The sequence below is a fragment of the Oncorhynchus mykiss genome, chromosome 15, assembly GCF_013265735.2.
Source record: "Oncorhynchus mykiss isolate Arlee chromosome 15, USDA_OmykA_1.1, whole genome shotgun sequence".
NCBI classification, from domain to species: Eukaryota; Metazoa; Chordata; class Actinopteri; order Salmoniformes; family Salmonidae; genus Oncorhynchus; species Oncorhynchus mykiss.
In genome coordinates this window covers 59988895-60007205 of record NC_048579.1, presented here as the reverse complement: position 1 = coordinate 60007205, position 18311 = coordinate 59988895, and the positions used below count along the sequence as shown (strand labels likewise).

At 54.8% G+C, this 18311-nt stretch overlaps 1 protein-coding gene across 15 annotated transcripts in view; it reads left to right on the top strand.

Annotated features, from left to right (window-relative positions):
• Nucleotides 1-18311, top strand: part of kmt2e (lysine (K)-specific methyltransferase 2E) — a 40412-nt gene that overhangs the window by 14301 nt on the left and 7800 nt on the right. For 5 of the 15 annotated variants that reach the window (XM_036944861.1, XM_036944856.1, XM_036944853.1 and 2 more), the window contains exons 3-12: nucleotides 1293-1407; nucleotides 4315-4544; nucleotides 4764-4918; nucleotides 5612-5820; nucleotides 6036-6275; nucleotides 6422-6552; nucleotides 7432-7549; nucleotides 7704-7813; nucleotides 11001-11268; nucleotides 17940-18044. In XM_036944861.1, coding sequence (XP_036800756.1) covers nucleotides 1293-1407; nucleotides 4315-4544; nucleotides 4764-4918; nucleotides 5612-5820; nucleotides 6036-6275; nucleotides 6422-6552; nucleotides 7432-7549; nucleotides 7704-7813; nucleotides 11001-11268; nucleotides 17940-18044 — 1681 coding nt within the window. The remainder of the gene's footprint in view (nucleotides 1-1292; nucleotides 1408-4314; nucleotides 4545-4763; nucleotides 4919-5611; nucleotides 5821-6035; nucleotides 6276-6421; nucleotides 6553-7431; nucleotides 7550-7703; nucleotides 7814-11000; nucleotides 11269-17939; nucleotides 18045-18311) is intronic. The other 10 variants (XM_036944867.1, XM_036944863.1, XM_036944860.1 and 7 more) reach the window with 6 other exon arrangements.

The window sequence follows — 18311 nt, the reverse complement described above, 5'->3', positions numbered from 1 at the left end:
AAACTTCTTGGCAGGGCAGTTGGCCCCCTGTCAAGGTTTCATTTAGCCTCTGCTTCTGAGATGGCTGTGGATGTGCTAAGCCAGCCTCGGATACACCTGGGGGCATCTCTATTCTCTCTCCTTCACTCTCCCTCTCTTTGACCTTGTAGCAGTTGTCTGGACTATCCTGTAGGAGAAGGAAGGGGAGGATTTGGTGGAGCTTCTTCCCCATGACTGACCAACAGGCTGCCTGTGTGTAGGAGTTGCAGTATTAGTTGTTGGAACATCAGCTGGCCTTCTGATTTGTCATGACATCAGCCTGGAGTCTCAACTGCCTGGGCTGTCACTGGTCTCTTTCTTTTCTTCTCTCCTGACAGTGCCACTCCTCCCATCACTCCTTCTCTCCTTTCCTCCTTCATCTCCTCTCTGTTGTCTGTTTGCCAATCCCACTTGTCTTCTTTTTGAAGCCCTCCTCCCTCCTTCAATGCCAGTGAGAAGTAGCCTAGTTAACCATACCCCCATGTCCTTGGTTTCATGTTCAAACAGCCAGACAGGCTTTCTCTGCACCACTGCAATGTCATAGAATAAAAGTGGATTTACCAGTTTGATAAATGATCTCACGAAAGTGAATGCCTGTTATGGTTTCTGCGTGTGTCAATGTTGTGTGTGTGTGTGTGTGTCCTCCAGAAATGGGGTTCAGGTTTAAATATTGTGGAGTGATTGAGCCCCCCATTTTAGTTATTAGCCCTGCTATCCGCTCTGTCCAGTTAGCTGAGGTGATATGAGGGGCAGGCAACTTCCACTCTGTCACAACCACTGTCAGCACCCCTAAAGCCCTCCCAAATAAACACTCCTCATTAAGCCAGTAGAAGAGGAGAATCAATGAAGCACAGCAATACACTCAAATCAAATCAAATGTATTTATAAAGCCCTTCTTACATCAGCTGATGTCTCAAAGTGCTGTACAGAAACCCAGCCTAAAACCCCAAACAGCAAGCAATGCAGGTGTAGAAACACTCACTGCTTATGAGGAGGTTCTCGCTGCGCTCTCTCCTATTCTACCCTTTTTCTCACTACCTGTCGTTTAACGCTACACTCATGTCCCTCCTGTTTCTCTCCCTCTTTCATGTCTAGCTTTCATTTCTCTCTGTCTTTTCTCGCTCTCTCTCGCTGTAGTAAATGGAATCCCCCTTCTTACTGTTTCTGTCCCTCTTGTATGTCTTATCTTTCATTTTACATCACACAGATCTTTCTTCTTTGTTACGTTGTGAATGGGATCCCCCTCCTGACTCTGTTTCTCTCTCTCTGTCCAGCAGACCAGAATCGGTAGAGGCCAGCCCTGTGGTGGTGGAGAAATCCAGCTACCCGCACCAGATCTACAGCATTAGCTCTCACCACTCCCACAGTTACATTGGGCTGCCTTACGCCGTGAGTACACTCCACTTCAACACTAAACTGCAGTACACACCACTACACTACCGTACACTATAATACAGGACACTGACACTACCGTACACTAATACAGGACACTGACACTACCGTAAACTATAATACAGGACACTGACACTACCGTAAACTATAATACAGTACACTGACACTACCGTAAACTATAATACAGGACACTGACACTACCGTACACTATAATACAGGACACTGACACTACCGTACACTAATACAGGACACTGACACTACCGTACACTAATACATGACACTGGCACTACCACACACTATAATACAGGACACTGGCACTACCACACACTATAATACAGGACACTGGCACTACCACACACTATAATACAGGACACTGGCACTACCGTACACTATAATACAATACTGACACTACCGTACACTAAAATTCAGTACACTGACACTACCGTACACCGTAATACATTACACGGACACTACCGTACACTATAATGCAGTACACTACCATACACTAATACAATACCATGCACTATAATACAAAACACTGACACTACCATACACTGTAATACAGTACACGGACACTACCGTACACTATAATGCAGTACATTGACACTACCGTACACTAAAATTCAGTACACTGACACTACCGTACACTAAAATTCAGTACACTGACACTACCGTACACAAAAATTCAGTACACTGACACTACCGTACACTAAAATTCAGTACACTGACACTACCGTACACTAATACAGTAAACTGTCATACAGGACACTACAGGACACTACGGTACACTGTCATACAGGACACTACGGTACACTGTCATACAGTACTGGCTATATAGCATACTTCTCTCTGGTTCTCTTTCTCTCTCACCCGCTACCAGACCTAATATAGCTGAACTCTTTCGCTCCTGGTTGATCATCAGTTAGGGTAGCTAGCTTCCTCCAGGCTAGTTCACTCAACTGGGGGAGGAGACTGTGGATATGGGTTAGGGTCAATCACAATGCAGTCTTTGCTTAGTGAATAACAAAAAGGAAATTCCAATTCAACGCAATTCATATTGGAAATAAGTGGCCGTTTGCAGTTGTTGAATCAGAATTTCAGTGTTTGACATACAGTGGGGCAAAAAGTATTTAGTCAGCCACCAATTGTGCATGTTCTCCCACTTAAAAAGATGAGAGGCCTGTAATTTTCATCATAGGTACACTTCAACTATGACAGACAAAATGAGGAGGAAAAATCCAGAAAATCACATTGTAGGATTTTTTATGAATTTATTTGCAAATTATGGTGGAAAATAAGTATTTGGTCCCCTACAAACAAGCAAGATTTCTGGCTCTCACAGACCTGTACCTTCTTCTTTGAGGCTCCTCTGTCCTCCACTCGTTACCTGTATTAATGGCACCTGTTTGAACTTGTTATCAGTATAAAAGACACCTGTCCACAACCTCAAACAGTCACACTCCAAACTCCACTATGGCCAAGACCAAAGAGCTGTCAAAGGACACCAGAAACAAAATTGTAGACCTGCACCAGGCTGGGAAGACTGAATCTGCAATAGGTAAGCAGTTTGGTTAGAAGAAATCAACTGTGGGAGCAATTATTAGGAAATGGAAGACATACAAGACCACTGATAATCTCCCTCGATCTGGGGCTCCACGCAAGATCTCACCCCGTGGGGTCAAAATGATCTCAAGAACAGTGAGCAAAAATCCCAGAACCACACGGGGGGACCTAGTGAATGACCTGCAGAGAGCTGGGACCAAAGTAACAAAGCCTACCATCAGTAACACACTACGCCGCCTGGGACTCAAATCCTGCAGTGCCAGACGTGTCCCCCTGCTTAAGCCAGTACATGTCCAGGTCCGTCTGAAGTTTGCTAGAGAGCATTTGGATGATCCAGAAGAAGATTGGGAGAATGTCATATGGTCAGATGAAACCAAAATATAACTTTTTGGTAAAAACTCGTCGTGTTTGGAGGACAAAGAATGCAGAGTTGCACCCAAAGAACACCATATCTACTGTGAAGCATGGGGGTGGAAACATCATGCTTTGGGGCTGTTTTTCTGCAAAGGGACCAGGATGACTGATCCGTGTAAAGGAAAGAATGAATGGGGCCATGTATCGTGAGATTTTGAGTGAAAACCTCCTTCCATCAGCAAGGGCATTGAAGATGAAACGTGGCTGGGTCTTTCAGCATGACAATGATCCCAAATACACCGCCCGGGCAACAAAGGAGTGGCTTCGTAAGAAGCATTTCATGGTCCTGAAGTGGCCTAGCCAGTCTCCAGATCTCAACCCCATAGAAAATCTTTGGAGGGAGTTGAAAGTCTGTGTTGCCCAGCAACAGCCCCAAAACATCACTGCTCTAGAGGAGATCTGCATGGAGGAATGGGCCAAAATACCAGCAACAGTGTGTGAAAACCATGTGAAGGCTTACAGAAAACGCTTGACCTCTGTCATTGCCAACAAAGGGTATATAACAAAGTGTTGAGATAAACTTTTGTTATTGACCAAATAATTATTTTCCATCATAATTTGCAAATAAATTCATAAAAAATCCTACAATGTGATTTTATGGATTTTTTTTCTTCTCATTTTGTCTGTCATAGTTGAAGTGTACCTATGATAAAAATTACAGGCCTCATCTTTTTAAGTGGGAGAACTTGCACAATTGGTTGCTGACTAAATACTTTTTTTGCCCCACTGTATACTATAAACCATAGAGAATGAGGGAACGCCATAGATGGTTTTCTCTGGTATAAACCTGTTGTATGTGTCATCCTGAAGAAGTCACAGTGATGCTGAAAAGTTGGTGATTTACTGGGAGTTTATATATAGTGCTACTCTCTTTAATTTTGTGGCTTGTATGTGTCTCCTTCAACTCCTTTCTGTCCTCTTCCCCAGGACCACAACTATGGGGCGCGCCCCCCGCCCACACCCCCGGCCTCCCCTCCCCCCTCCATGCTGATCCGTCCAGGCGAGGGGCTGTTTGTGCCGGGGGGCCTGCAGGACGAGGCTTCCAGGGGCACCACACTCAGCACCTCGGAGGACGGCAGCTACGGGGCCGACATCACCCGCTGCATCTGTGGCTTCACCCACGACGACGGCTACATGATCTGCTGCGACAAGTGCAGGTAGGAACTGGGATAGACCCTCTCCTTTATCAGGTCACAGTGACTTAGACCAGAGTCCATACTGTCCTAGCAGTGATTTATGAGCATTCTAGCCTTCAAACGATGTCCATGTCTCATCTCGACTTTTCTTTGGGATTAGTGACCCCTCTCTAGATCCCCTGTTGCATTGTGAATGGCTGCTGCTACTGACTCTGCCCTCTCCTCTCTCTTCTCTCTCAGTGTGTGGCAGCACATAGACTGCATGGGGATCGACAGGCAGCACATTCCTGAGACGTACCTGTGTGAGCGCTGCCAGCCGCGCATCCTGGACAGAGACCGGGCCATCGTGCTGCAGACCCGCAAGAGGGAGAACATGTCCGGTGAGTGGAGAGATGGTGAGATATACCTTTTCCAGTCCCTCCCAGTGCGCTGCAATAAACAGCTCTCAGATCAGATGGCAGTGTGATAAAGGCTGTGCATGTCAGGCTGCTCTGTTCACTACTGCAGCCTCTTCCCCCTGTGGGTCTGGAGAGACCCAGGCCACAAATCAAATCATATTTTATTTGTCACATGCACAAGGTGTAGACCTTAATGTGAAATGCTTACTAACAAGCCCTTAACCAACAATGCAGTTCAAGAAAGAGTGAAGAAAATATTTACTGAAATAAAGTAAAAAATGTAATAAAAGTAACACAATAAAATAACAATAACGAGGCTATATACAGGGGGTACCGGTACCGTGTCAGTGTGCTGTGGTACAGGTTAGTCAAGGTAATTTGTACTTGTTTTTTACCCTAGCACTACACAGCTAATTCAAATAATCAGTTTGATGCTGAGTTGGTTATTTGAATCAGGTGTGTAGGGGCCCCAGGACCACAATTCTGATTCGGCTGCAAGCTGACACCTGCTGGTCACATCGAGTAATACAGCAATGCAGACATTTGGAATGGCAGACTGCTATGGAAAATCTTGTTTTTACCTTTGAGAAATAAGTTGTCTAAATAGGTTAGAACCAGGAAAACTTTGCTTTGGATGGACCCTCTGTAGAAGATGCCCAAATAAACCTTTATTACCAATGCTTTATTAAGGCATACCGGTATGTATCTCTGCAGACGGGGACACCAGTGCCACAGAGAGTGGGGACGAGGTGCCGCTGGAGTTGTACACGGCCTTCCAGCACACGCCCACCAGCATCACACTCACCACCGGCCGCCTGGCGGGCAACAAGCAGGCCGACAAGAAACGCAAGAGGAGCGGAGACAAGGAGCCCGTCGCCACGTCAGCCCGAGCCAAGAAGGTCTGTGTTTCAACTTCCATTCAAACCTATTGACACTCAATAGTTTCTTATCTTGACCCCAACTGTACCTCTGAGCTTGACATGTATTTGTATGTGGAGCAACTCACCCCCCAAAGAGTTTTGGCATGTTTATTTCAACAATTTGTTATGTACTCTGTAACGTCTCTTAAACTGGTGGTAAACCTTGTTGTTTTATGCTGTCTGTTGTCTAACAGGCGTTCCGTGAGGGCTCCAGGAAGTCCTCCAGAGTGAAGGGTGGCGCTCCAGAAATGGAGCCCGGGGAGCACCCGTCTCTGTGGGAGAACAAGATGAAGGCTTGGATGGAGGCCTACGAAGATGCCGGCAGCAACCAGTACAGCGAGGACGTCCAGATCCTGCTCCGCGTCAAGGAGGCCGGCGACGGCAAGACCCTGGCCTACAACACACACACAGCCACCTTCAAACCGCCCGTGGAGGTAGCTGGAACCGAAACAGTGACCTACAAACATGTGTCCTCAAAGTGCCTGAGCAGGCAGCATACACACAGTTTGTATACACACATTGCCTCTGCAAATATCAGTCAGCCTCTTTCCTCATGTCCTGTTTTCTCTCCCCTCTCCAGAGCCAGGTTCAGAAGAACAAGAAGATCCTGAAGGCAGTGAGGGATTTGGCTCCAGACTCCCTCATCATAGAGTACAGGGGCAAGTTCATGCTGCGACAGCAGTTTGAGGCCAATGGATGCTTCTTCAAGAGGTGAGGACCCATCTGGTGGAAACCTGAGCTCAAGTAGAATCCTCAGCTCAAATTTAAAAGTGGAGTTCTACTCCTTTCCATAGTTGTATGTCTGAGACATTTGAGAGGGAGAGATTGATAGAAGGGGTATGTTTGTTGTGGTCCTCCCTTGGCAGTGGGCAGTGAAGTTCCTCACGTTCTTTCTCAGCTGCTGTTGAGCTCCTGGCTGTCTTCCCCTGGTCACCATATGGACATCCCCAATCTGTTACTATGTCTCTCTGCCCAGCACTGCATTTCATTCATCTGTCTCTCTCTCTCTCTGTCTCTCTCTCTCTCTGTCTCGCTCTCTCTCTGTCTCGCTCTCTCTCTGTCTCGCTCTCTCTCTGTCTCGCTCTCTCTCTGTCTCGCTCTCTCTCTGTCTCGCTCTCTCTCTGTCTCGCTCTCTCTCTGTCTCGCTCTCTCTCTGTCTCGCTCTCTCTCTGTCTCGCTCTCTCTCTGTCTCGCTCTCTCTCTGTCTCGCTCTCTCTCTGTCTCGCTCTCTCTCTGTCTCGCTCTCTCTCTGTCTCGCTCTCTCTCTGTCTCGCTCTCTCTCTGTCTCGCTCTCTCTCTGTCTCGCTCTCTCTCTGTCTCGCTCTCTCTCTGTCTCGCTCTCTCTCTGTCTCGCTCTCTCTCTGTCTCGCTCTCTCTCTGTCTCGCTCTCTCTCTGTCTCGCTCTGTCTCGCTCTCTCTCTGTCTCGCTCTCTCTCTGTCTCGCTCTCTCTCTGTCTCGCTCTCTCTCTGTCTCGCTCTCTCTCTGTCTCGCTCTCTCTCTGTCTCGCTCTCTCTCTGTCTCGCTCTCTCTCTGTCTCGCTCTCTCTCTGTCTGTCTCTTCTCTCTCTTTCTTTCTCTCTCTCTTTCTAGGCCGTACCCCTTTGTGTTGTTCTACTCAAAGTTTGACGGGCTGGAGATGTGTGTGGACGCCCGCAGCTTTGGCAACGAGGCTCGCTTCATCCGACGCTCCTGCACCCCCAACTCTGAGGTGAGTAGCCAATCGCAGACCACGATACAAAACCTACGGCTATAAACCCTGACCACACCTCCCAGAGCTACTAACTTCAACTTAACGTAACCTCATGAGTTTCAATAGGTGCCTCTCTCTCTCCCCTTTTCTCCACCTCTCTCTTCTCTCTCAGGTGCGTCATGTATTAGAGGATGGTATGCTCCATTTGTACATTTACTCTTTGAGGTCCATCAGCAAAGGCACCGAGATCACCATAGGCTTTGACTATGACTATGGCTGCTGGTAAGCAGGGTGGAATCGATCACTTAGTACCACACACACACATATATGTATGTATTAACTCAGCAAAAAAATAAACGTCCTCTCACTGTCAACTGCGTTTATTTTCAGCAAACTTAACGTGTAAATATTTGTATGAACATAACAAGATTTAACAACTGAGACATAAACTGAACAAGTTCCACAGACATGTGACTAACAGAAATTAAATAATGTGTCCCTGAGCAAAGGGGGGTCAAAATCAAAAGTATCTGGTGTGGCCACCAGCTGCATTAAGTACTGCAGTGCATCTCCTCCTTATGGACTGCATCAGGTTTGCCCATTCTTGCTGTGAGATGTTACCCCACTCTTCCACCAAGGCACCTGCAAGTTCCTGGACATTTCTGGGGGGAATGGCCCTAGCCCTAACCCTCCGATCCAACAGGTCCCAGACGTGCTCAATGCGATTGAGATCCGGGCTCTTCACTGGCCATGGCAGAACACTGACATTCCTGTCTTGCAGGAAATCACGCACAGAACGAGCAGTATGGCTGGTGGCATTGTCATGCTGGAGGGTCATGTCAAGATGAGCCTGCAGGAAGGGTATCACATGAGGGCGGAGGATGTCTTCCTGCAATGACAAGCTCAGTCCGATGATGCTGTGACACACCACGACGGACCCTCCACCTCCAAATCGATCCCAGCTCCAGATTACAGGCCTTGGTGTAACGCTCATCAGAGCAGAGCACATTTTGCCAGTCCTGTCTGGTCCAGCGACGGTGGGTTTGTGCCCATAGGCAACGTAGTTGCCAGTGATGTCTGGTGAGGACCTGCCTTACTACAACAAGCCTACAAGCCCTCAGTCCAGCCTCTCTCAGCCTATTGCAGACAGTCTGAGCACTGATGGAGGAATTGTGCGTTACTGGTATATCTCAGACAGTTGTTGCCATCCTGTACCTGTCCCGCAGGTGTGGTGTTCGGATGTACCGATCCTGTGCAGGTGTTGTTACACGTGGTCTGCCGCTGTGAGGACGATCAGCTGTCTGTCCTGTCTCCCTGTAGCGCTGTCTTAGGCGTCTCTCAGTATGGACATTGCAATTTATTGCCCTGGCCACATCTGTAGTCCTCATGCCTCCTTGCAGCATGCCTAAGGCACGTTAACGCAGATGAGCAGGGACCCTGGGCATCTTTCTTTTGGTGTTTTTCAGAGTCAGTAGAAAGGCCTCTTTAGTGTCCTAAGTTTTCATGACTGTGACCTTAATTGCCTACCGTCTGTAATCTATTAGTGTCTTAACGACCGTTCCACAGGTGCATGTTCATTAATTGTTTATGGTTCATTGAACCTGCATTAGAAACAGTGTTTAAACCCTTTACAATAAAGATCTGTGAAGTTATTTGGATTTTTATGAATTATCTTTGAAAGACAGGGTCCTGAGAAAGGGGTGTTTCCTTTTTTGCTGAGTTTATATATACACACACACACACACACGACAAGATTGGTCAATCTCAACCATGTTGTCTTTCAAACTTTTTTTTCTCCCTCGCTCCCCCCCTCTCTCGGTCTCCCCCCCTCTCTCCCTCTTCCTCCCCCCCTCTCTCTCTCGGTCTTTCTTCCCCTCTCTCTCTCTCTCTCGGTCTTTCTTCCCCCCTCTCTCTCTCTCTCTCTCTCTCTCTCTGTCTTTCTTCCCCTCTCTCTCTCTCTCTCTCTCTCTGTCTTTCTTCCCCCCTCTCTCTCTCTCGGTCTTTCTTCCCCTCTCTCTCTCTCTCGGTCTTTCTTCCCCCCTCTCTCTCTCTCTCTCGGTCTTTCTTCCCCCCTCTCTCTCTCTCTCTCTCGGTCTTTCTTCCCCCCTCACTCTCTCTGTCTCTCGGTCTTTCTTTCCCCCCCCCTCTCTCTCTCTCTCTCTCGGTCTTTCTTTCCCCCCCCCCTCTCTCTCTCTCTCTCTCGGTCTTTCTTTCCCACCCCCTCTCTTTCTCTCTCTCTCTCTCGGTCTTTCTTTCCCACCCCCCCTCTCTCTCTGTCTCTCTCTCTCTGTCTTTCTTTCCCACCCCCCCTCTCTCTCTCTGTCTTTCTTTCCCACCCCCTCTCTCTCTCTCTGTCTTTCTTTCCCACCCCCTCTCTCTCTCTCTGTCTTTCTTTCCCACCCCCTCTCTCTCTCTCTGTCTTTCTTTCCCACCCCCTCTCTCTCTCTCTGTCTTTCTTTCCCACCCCCTCTCTCTCTCTCTGTCTTTCTTTCCCACCCCCTCTCTCTCTCTCTGTCTTTCTTTCCCACCCCCTCTCTCTCTCTCTGTCTTTCTTTCCCACCCCCTCTCTCTCTCTCTGTCTTTCTCTCCCACCCCCTCTCTCTCTCTCGGTCTTTCTCCCCCCCTCTCTCTCTCTCTCTCTCTCTCTCTCTGTCTTTCTCCCCCTCTCTCTCTCTCTCTCTCGGTCTTTCTCCCCCCCTCTCTCTCTCTCGGTCTTTCTCCCCCCCTCTCTCTCTCTCGGTCTTTCTCCCCCTCTCTCTCTCTCTCTCTCTCTCTCTCTCTCTCTCGGTCTTTCTCCCCCCCCCCCTCTCTCTCTCTCTCTGTCTTTCTCCCCCCCTCTCTCTCTGTCTTTCTCCCCCCCCCCCTCTCTCTCTCTCTCTCTCGGTCTTTCCCCCCCTCTCTCTCTCTCTCTCTCTCTGTCTTTCTGTCTCTCTCTCCCCCATCTCTCTCTCTCTGTCTTTCTCTCCCCCCCCCTCTCTCTCTCTCTCTCTCGGTCTTTCTTCCCCCCTCTCTCTCTCTCGGTCTTTCTTCCCCCCTCTCTCTCTCTCGGTCTTTCTTCCCCCCTCTCTCTCTCTCTGTCTTTCTTCCCCCCTCTCTCTCTCTGTCTCTCGGTCTTTCTTTCCCCCCCCCCTCTCTCTCTCTCTCTCTCTCGGTCTTTCTTTCCCTGCCCTCTCGCTCGGTCTTTCTTCCCCCCCCCCCTCTCTCTCTCGGTCTTTCTTTCCCACCCCCCCCTCTCTCTCTCTGTCTTTCTCTCTCTCTGTCTTTCTCTCTCTCTCTCTCTCTCTCTCTCTCTCTCTCTCTCTCTCGGTCTTTCTCCCCTCTCTCTCTCTCTCCCCCTCTCGGTCTTTCTCCCCTCTCTCTCTCTCTCCCCCCCCCCCTCTCTCTCTCTCTCGCGCTCTCTCTCTCGGTCTTCCTTCCCCCCCCCCCCCCCCCCCCCACTCTCTCTCGGTTCTTCCTTCTCCCCCTCTAGTAAATACAAGGTGGATTGTGCATGTGTGAGGGGGAACCCAGAGTGCCCGGTGCTGAAACACAACCTGGAGCCCACCGAGAACCTGGAGGCCAGCAGCCGCCGGCGGGGCCGCAAGGACAAGGAGCCCATGATGCAGCGAGGGGACCACCTGGACCTGGGCCAGAACCAGAACATGACCCTCGACTGTGACGGCAGGACCAAGGGTCTGGGGGCCGACGGCAAGCAGAGGAAGCTATCGCCCCTCCGCCTCTCTATCTCCAACAACCAGGTAAGATTTCCCTGGCAACACAACTCACCTCAATCCATGTCTCCATCACACACACCCCCTATCCCCTCACGCTCTCCCCCGTCCCCCCCATCACCACACGCTCCCCCCCGTCCCCCGTCACCACACGCTCCCCCCGCGTCCCCATCACCACCCGCTCCCCTCCCCCATCACCACCCGCTCCCCTCCCCCATCACCACCCGCTCCCCTCCCCCCATCACCACCCGCTCCCCTCCCCCCATCACCACCCGCTCCCCTCCACCCATCACCACCCGCTCCCCTCCCCCCATCACCACTCGCCCCCCCCCCCCCCCGTCCCCATCACCACCCGCTCCCGTCCCCATCACCACCCGCTCCCGTCCCCATCACCACCCGCTCCCGTCCCCATCACCACACGCTGCTCCCCCCCGTCCCCATCACCACACGCTCCCCCCCCCCGTCCTCCATCACCACACGCTCCCCCCCCCCATGTCCCCCTTCACCACACGCTGTCCCCCGTCACCACACGCTGTCCCCCGTCCCATCACCACACGCCCCCCCCCCCCCCCCCCCCCCCGTCCTCCATCACCACACGCTCCCCCCCGTCCTCCATCACCACACGCTCCCCCCCCCCCGTCCTCCATCACCACACGCTGTCCTCCGTCACCACACGCTGTCCTCCGTCACCACACGCTGTCCCCCGTCACACACGCTGTCCCCCGTCACCACACGCTGTCCCCCGTCACACACGCTGTCCCCCGTCACCACACGCTGTCCCCCGTCACCACACGCTGTCCCCCGTCACCACACGCTCCCATCCCCCGTCACCACACGCCCCCCCGTCCCCATCACCACACGCTCCTGTACCCCGTCCGCACACGCTGTCCCCCATCACCACACGCCCCCCATCCCCCATCACCACAAGCTACCCACCATCCCCACACGCTCCCCATCACCACACGCCCCCCCCCCGTGTCCCCATCACCACACGCTCCCCCCCCCGTCCCCATCACCACACGCTGCTCCCCCCCCATCACCACACGCTGCTCCCCCCCCGTCCTCCATCACCACACGCTCCCCCCCGTCCTCCATCACCACACGCTGCTCCCCCCCGTCCGCACACGCTGTCCCCCATCACCACACGCCCCCCGTCCCCCATCACCACAAGCTACTCACCATCCCCACACGCTCCCCATCACCACACGCTCCCCCCGCGTCCCCATCACCACACGCTCCCCCCGCGTCCCCATCACCACACGCTCCCCCCGCGTCCCCTTCACCACACGCTCATCCCATCACCACACGCTCCCCCCATCCCCCGTCACCACACGCTGTCCCCCGTCACCACACGCTGTCCCCCGTCACCACACGCTCCCCCCGCGTCCCCATCACCACACGCTCCCCTCCGTCCCCACACACTCCCCCCCCCACACACTCCCCCCCCCCCCCCATCCTCATCACCCTGTCACCACACGCTCCCCCCCGTCACCACACGCTCCCCCCCGTCACCACACGCTCCCCCCCCCCCATCACCACCCGCTCCCCTCCCCCCATCACCACCCGCTCCCCTCCGTCCCCATCACCACCCGCTCCCCCCGTCCCCATCACCACACGCTGCTCCCCCCCCGTCCCCATCACCACACGCTGATCCCACCCGTCCCCCATCACCACACGCTGCTCCCCCCCGTCCTCCATCACCACACACTGCTCCCCCCCGTCCTCCATCACCACACGCTGCTCCCCCCCGTCCCCATCACCACACGCTGCTCCCCCCGTCCTCCATCACCACACGCTGCTCCCCCCCGTCCTCCATCACCACACGCTCCCCCACGTCCTCCATCACCACACGCTGCTCCCCCCCGTCCGCACACGCTGTCCCCCATCACCACACGCCCCCCGTCCCCCATCACCACAAGCTACTCACCATCCCCACACGCTCCCCATCACCACACGCTCCCCCCGCGTCCCCATCACCACACGCTCCCCCCGCGTCCCCATCACCACACGCTCATCCCATCACCACACGCTCCCCCCATCCCCCGTCACCACACGCTGTCCCCCGTCACCACACTCTCCCCCCGCGTCCCCATCACCACACGCTCCCCACTCCCCCCCCCCCATCCTCATCACCCTATCACCACACGCTCCCCCCCGTCACCACACGCTCCCCCCGCGTCCCCATCACCACACGCTCCCCCCGCGTCCCCATCACCACACGCTCATCCCATCACCACACGCTCCCCCCATCCCCCGTCACCACACGCTGTCCCCCGTCACCACACTCTCCCCCCGCGTCCCCATCACCACACGCTCCCCCCCCCCCCACTCCCCCCCCCCCCCCATCCTCATCACCCTGTCACCACACGCTCCCCCCCCGTCACCACACGCTCCCCCCCGTCACCACCCGCTCCCCTCCCCCATCACCACCCGCTCCCCCCCGTCCCCATCACCACCCGCTCCCCCCCGTCCCCATCACCACACGCTGCTCCCCCCCCGTCCCCATCACCACACGCTGATCCCCCCCGTCCCCCATCACCACACGCTGCTCCCCCCCGTCCTCCATCACCACACGCTGCTCCCCCCCGTCCTCCATCACCACACGCTGCTCCCCCCCGTCCTCCATCACCACACGCTGCTCCCCCCCGTCCCCATCACCACACGCTGCTCCCCCCCGTCCCCATCACCACACGCTGCTCCCCCCGTCCCCATCACCACACGCTGCTCCCCCCCGTCCCCATCACCACACGCTGCTCCCCCCCGTCCCCATCACCACACGCTGCTCCCCCCCGTCCCCATCACCACACGCTGCTCCCCCCCGTCCCCATCACCACACGCTGCTCCCCACCGTCCTCCATCACCACACGCTCCCCCCCGTCCTCCATCACCACACGCTTCCCCCCCGTCCTCCATCACCACACGCTCCCCCCCGTCCCCATCACCACAAGCTACTCCCCATCACCACCCGCTCCCCCCCGTCCCCATCACCACCCGCTCCCCCCCGTCCCCATCACCACCCGCTCCCCCCCGTCCCCATCACCACACGCTGCTCCCCCCCGTCCCCATCACCACACGCTGATCCCCCCCGTCCCCCATCACCACACGCTGCTCCCCCCGTCCTCCATCACCACACGCTCCCCCCCGTCCCCATCACCACACGCTGCTCCCCCCCGTCCCCATCACCACACGCTGCTCCCCCCGTCCCCATCACCACACGCTGCTCCCCCCCCGTCCCCATCACCACACGCTGCTCCCCCCCGTCCCCATCACCACACGCTGCTCCCCCCCGTCCTCCATCACCACACGCTCCCCCCCGTCCCCATCACCACAAGCTACTCCCCATCACCACACGCTCCCCCCGTCCTCCATCACCACATGGTCCTCCATCAACACACGCTCCCCCACGTCCTCCATCACCACACGCTCCCCCACGTCCTCCATCACCACACGCTCCCCCATGTCCTCCATCACCACACGGTCCTCCATCACCACACGCTCCCCCATGTCCTCCATCACCACACGGTCCTCCATCACCACACGCTCCCCCACGTCCTCCATCACCACACGGTCCTCCATCACCACACGCTCCCCCCGTCCTCCATCAACACACGCTCCCCACCGTCCTCCATCACCACACGGTCCTCCATCACCACACGGTCCTCCATCACCACACGGTCCTCCTTCACCACACGCTCCCTCCTTTCACCACACGCTCCCCCCGTCCTCCATCAACACACGCTCCCCCATGTCCTCCATCACCACACGCTCCCCCCTTTCACCACACGCTCTCCCCCCTTTCACCACACGCTCCCCCCCGTCCCCCACCCCATCACCACACGCTCCCCACCGTCCTCCATCACCACACGGTCCTCCATCACCACACGGTCCTCCATCACCACACGGTCCTCCTTCACCACACGCTCCCTCCTTTCACCACACGCTCCCCCCGTCCTCCATCAACACACGCTCCCCCATGTCCTCCATCACCACACGCTCCCCCCTTTCACCACACGCTCTCCCCCCTTTCACCACACGCTCCCCCCCGTCCCCCACCCCATCACCACACGTTTCCCGTCCCCCATCACCACACGTTTCCCCGTCCCCATCACCACATGTTTCCCCGTCCCCATCACCACACGTTTCCCCGTCCCCCATCACCACACGTTTCCCCGTCCCCCATCACCACACGTTTCCCCGTCCCCCATCACCACACGTTTCCCCGTCCCCCATCACCACACGTTTCCCCGTCCCCCATCACCACACGTTCCACCCCCGTCCCCCATCACCACACGTTCCACCCCCGTCCTCCATCACCACACGCTCCCCCCTTTCACCACACGCTCTCCCCCCTTTCACCACACGCTCCCCCCCGTCCCCCACCCCATCACCACACGTTTCCCGTCCCCCATCACCACACGTTTCCCCGTCCCCATCACCACACGTTTCCCCGTCCCCATCACCACACGTTTCCCCGTCCCCCATCACCACACGTTTCCCCGTCCCCCATCACCACACGCTCCCCCCTTTCACCACACGCTCTCCCCCCTTTCACCACACGCTCCCCCCCGTCCCCCACCCCATCACCACACGTTTCCCGTCCCCCATCACCACACGTTTCCCCGTCCCCATCACCACACGTTTCCCCGTCCCCATCACCACACGTTTCCCCGTCCCCCATCACCACACGTTTCCCCGTCCCCCATCACCACACGTTTCCCCGTCCCCCATCACCACACGTTTCCCCGTCCCCCATCACCACACGTTCCACCCCCGTCCCCCATCACCACACGTTCCACCCCCGTCCCCCATCACCACACGTTCCCCCCCCGTCCCCCATCACCACACGTTTCCCCCCCCGTCCCCCATCACCACACGTTTCCCCCCCCTATTCTCCATCACCACACGTTTCTCCCCCAGTCTCCATCACCACACGTTTCCCCGTCCCCATCACCACACGTTTTTCCCCCCCTAGTCCCCATCACCACACGTTTCTCCCCCAGTCTCCATCACCACACGTTTCCCCCCCCAGTCCCCATCACCACACGTCCCCCATTACCACACGTTTCCCCCCGTCCCCCATTACCACACGTTTCCCCCCCGTCCCCCATCACCACACTTTCCCCCCCCGTCCCCATCACCACACGTTTCCCCCCCGTCCCCATCACCACACGTTTCCCCCCCGTCCCCCGTCCCCATCACCACACGTTTCCCCCCCCAGTCCCCATCACCACACGTTTCCCCCCCCCCCTGTCCCCATCACCACACGATCCCCCATCACCACACGTTTCCTTTCCCCCATCACCACACGTTTCTCCCCCCCGTCCCCCATCACCACACACCCCACGTCCCCGTCCCCCATCACCACACGTTCCCATCACCACACGTTCCCCCGTCCCCATCACATAACCTTCACCCACTGCCATTTCTCCATCACTGTTGAAGATTGCCTCATAGGAGCCTATAAGTTGTCTTTCCCCTTAAAGACTTTATCATATTTAGCTTGTTTTCCATTTAGTTAGTGTCCATTGTCCATGCGTGTAGCCATTTTTCAATGTTTCTGTTTTATTCTTGTTATCCATTAGTAGACTACTTGTATTCCTCTATCATCCATCTTGGTTCCCCCTCTCCCTGGCCAAAGCCCACTCCTGCACCCAGCCATCTCTCTCACCATGCCGTGTCTAGCCCTCTAGTGGCAGATGAGACATGCTATCACGCTGTGTCCTCTCTACTGCAGGAGCTCCTGAACGCACCACTAGGCACTGTACTCAGTGTTATACACAGAGAGAAAGCCCTCTGTCTCTGGGGTGGTCCCCAACCTTGTGTTCAGTAGATACCTAACAGAAGAAAACGCTCAGTGAAACAGAGGTACAATCTGAACCTGTCCAGTAAGAAATGTCTGTTTTCCTATTCCATTGCAAAACATTTTGTTATGTTGTCCAATAACCCCGACCCAGGCCATAGGTCTTATCGGTAAGCATGTTGCTACTGTGGTAGGGACTGGTAGTTCCCACGATGAGTGATTTTTAAGGACTGATCTGAGGGAAGCACACAGAAGCATGGTTTGTACCCGACTCCAATAATCACCTAATTATGATCTTCAGTTTAGAATGCAATTAGTTTGAATCAGGTGTGTTTGCTATGGATGAGGTGTGAGCCCAATCAGGCCCCTGAGGACTGGCGTTGCCCAGGCCTGGTCTAGAATGAGGAACGGTGAAGAGGCTCAGACGTCAGAGATAAAGTGCGAGGCATTTCTATCGGAACACCGCGCACAAACCATGAACTGAACACGCTGAATAGGGAAGCTGTCCACATCTGTCATTGTGCGCAAACAGACCTTTGTGTGACCACGAGCCACAACTTGACATATGACAGGGTAGTTGTTGGTTACAGGGTAGTTGTTGGGAGTGGGCTCCAAACAATGTATCACAGAAGTGAACCTGGTCTCTCGCTCTTCTTTGATAAGGGGTATGATTGCGTTTCGATGTTATTCTGACTGCCTAGGACCGAATACAAGCTCTGAGCAAGTTTGTGGACAGACAAACCCACCACGTCCCCAGTCAGTGCCCCCAGTCAGTGCCCCCAACGGTCACTCTCCCCCCTCCCCACCTACCACCTCACTACTCTAGACCCTCTAGTCTGTAGCCAGACTGCCTGTGGTTGGTCAGTGCCATGATAAAGCACCTCTCCCCCTCTAACAGGATCCTACAGAGTTAGAGGGTGTAGAAGACCAGCCTGATAACTCCGTTAGCAGTGAAGTAGAGATGGAGTCAGAGGAGACCATTGCAGAGAGAAAGAGGAAGATGGTAAGTTCTGTGAGCCAGGGCTGCAGCGCGCCCTGCTGTGTACAGCCCATAACCCCCCCCCCCCCCCTCCCCCCAATAGGAAAAAGCTCATCCTTGCTGGTATGGGTCACTGTTTGTGTGGTGGTGGTTCCCCCCCACCTCCCTGCTTCTGCTGCTGTCTCTGCCTCATTCTGTTGCTGTGTAGCCTAGCCCGCGCCCCCCCCGCCCATGCTCTCTGTTGCTCACTCACTTCCTCTGGCAGAGCCCTCAAACACTGAGGCTCTGTGT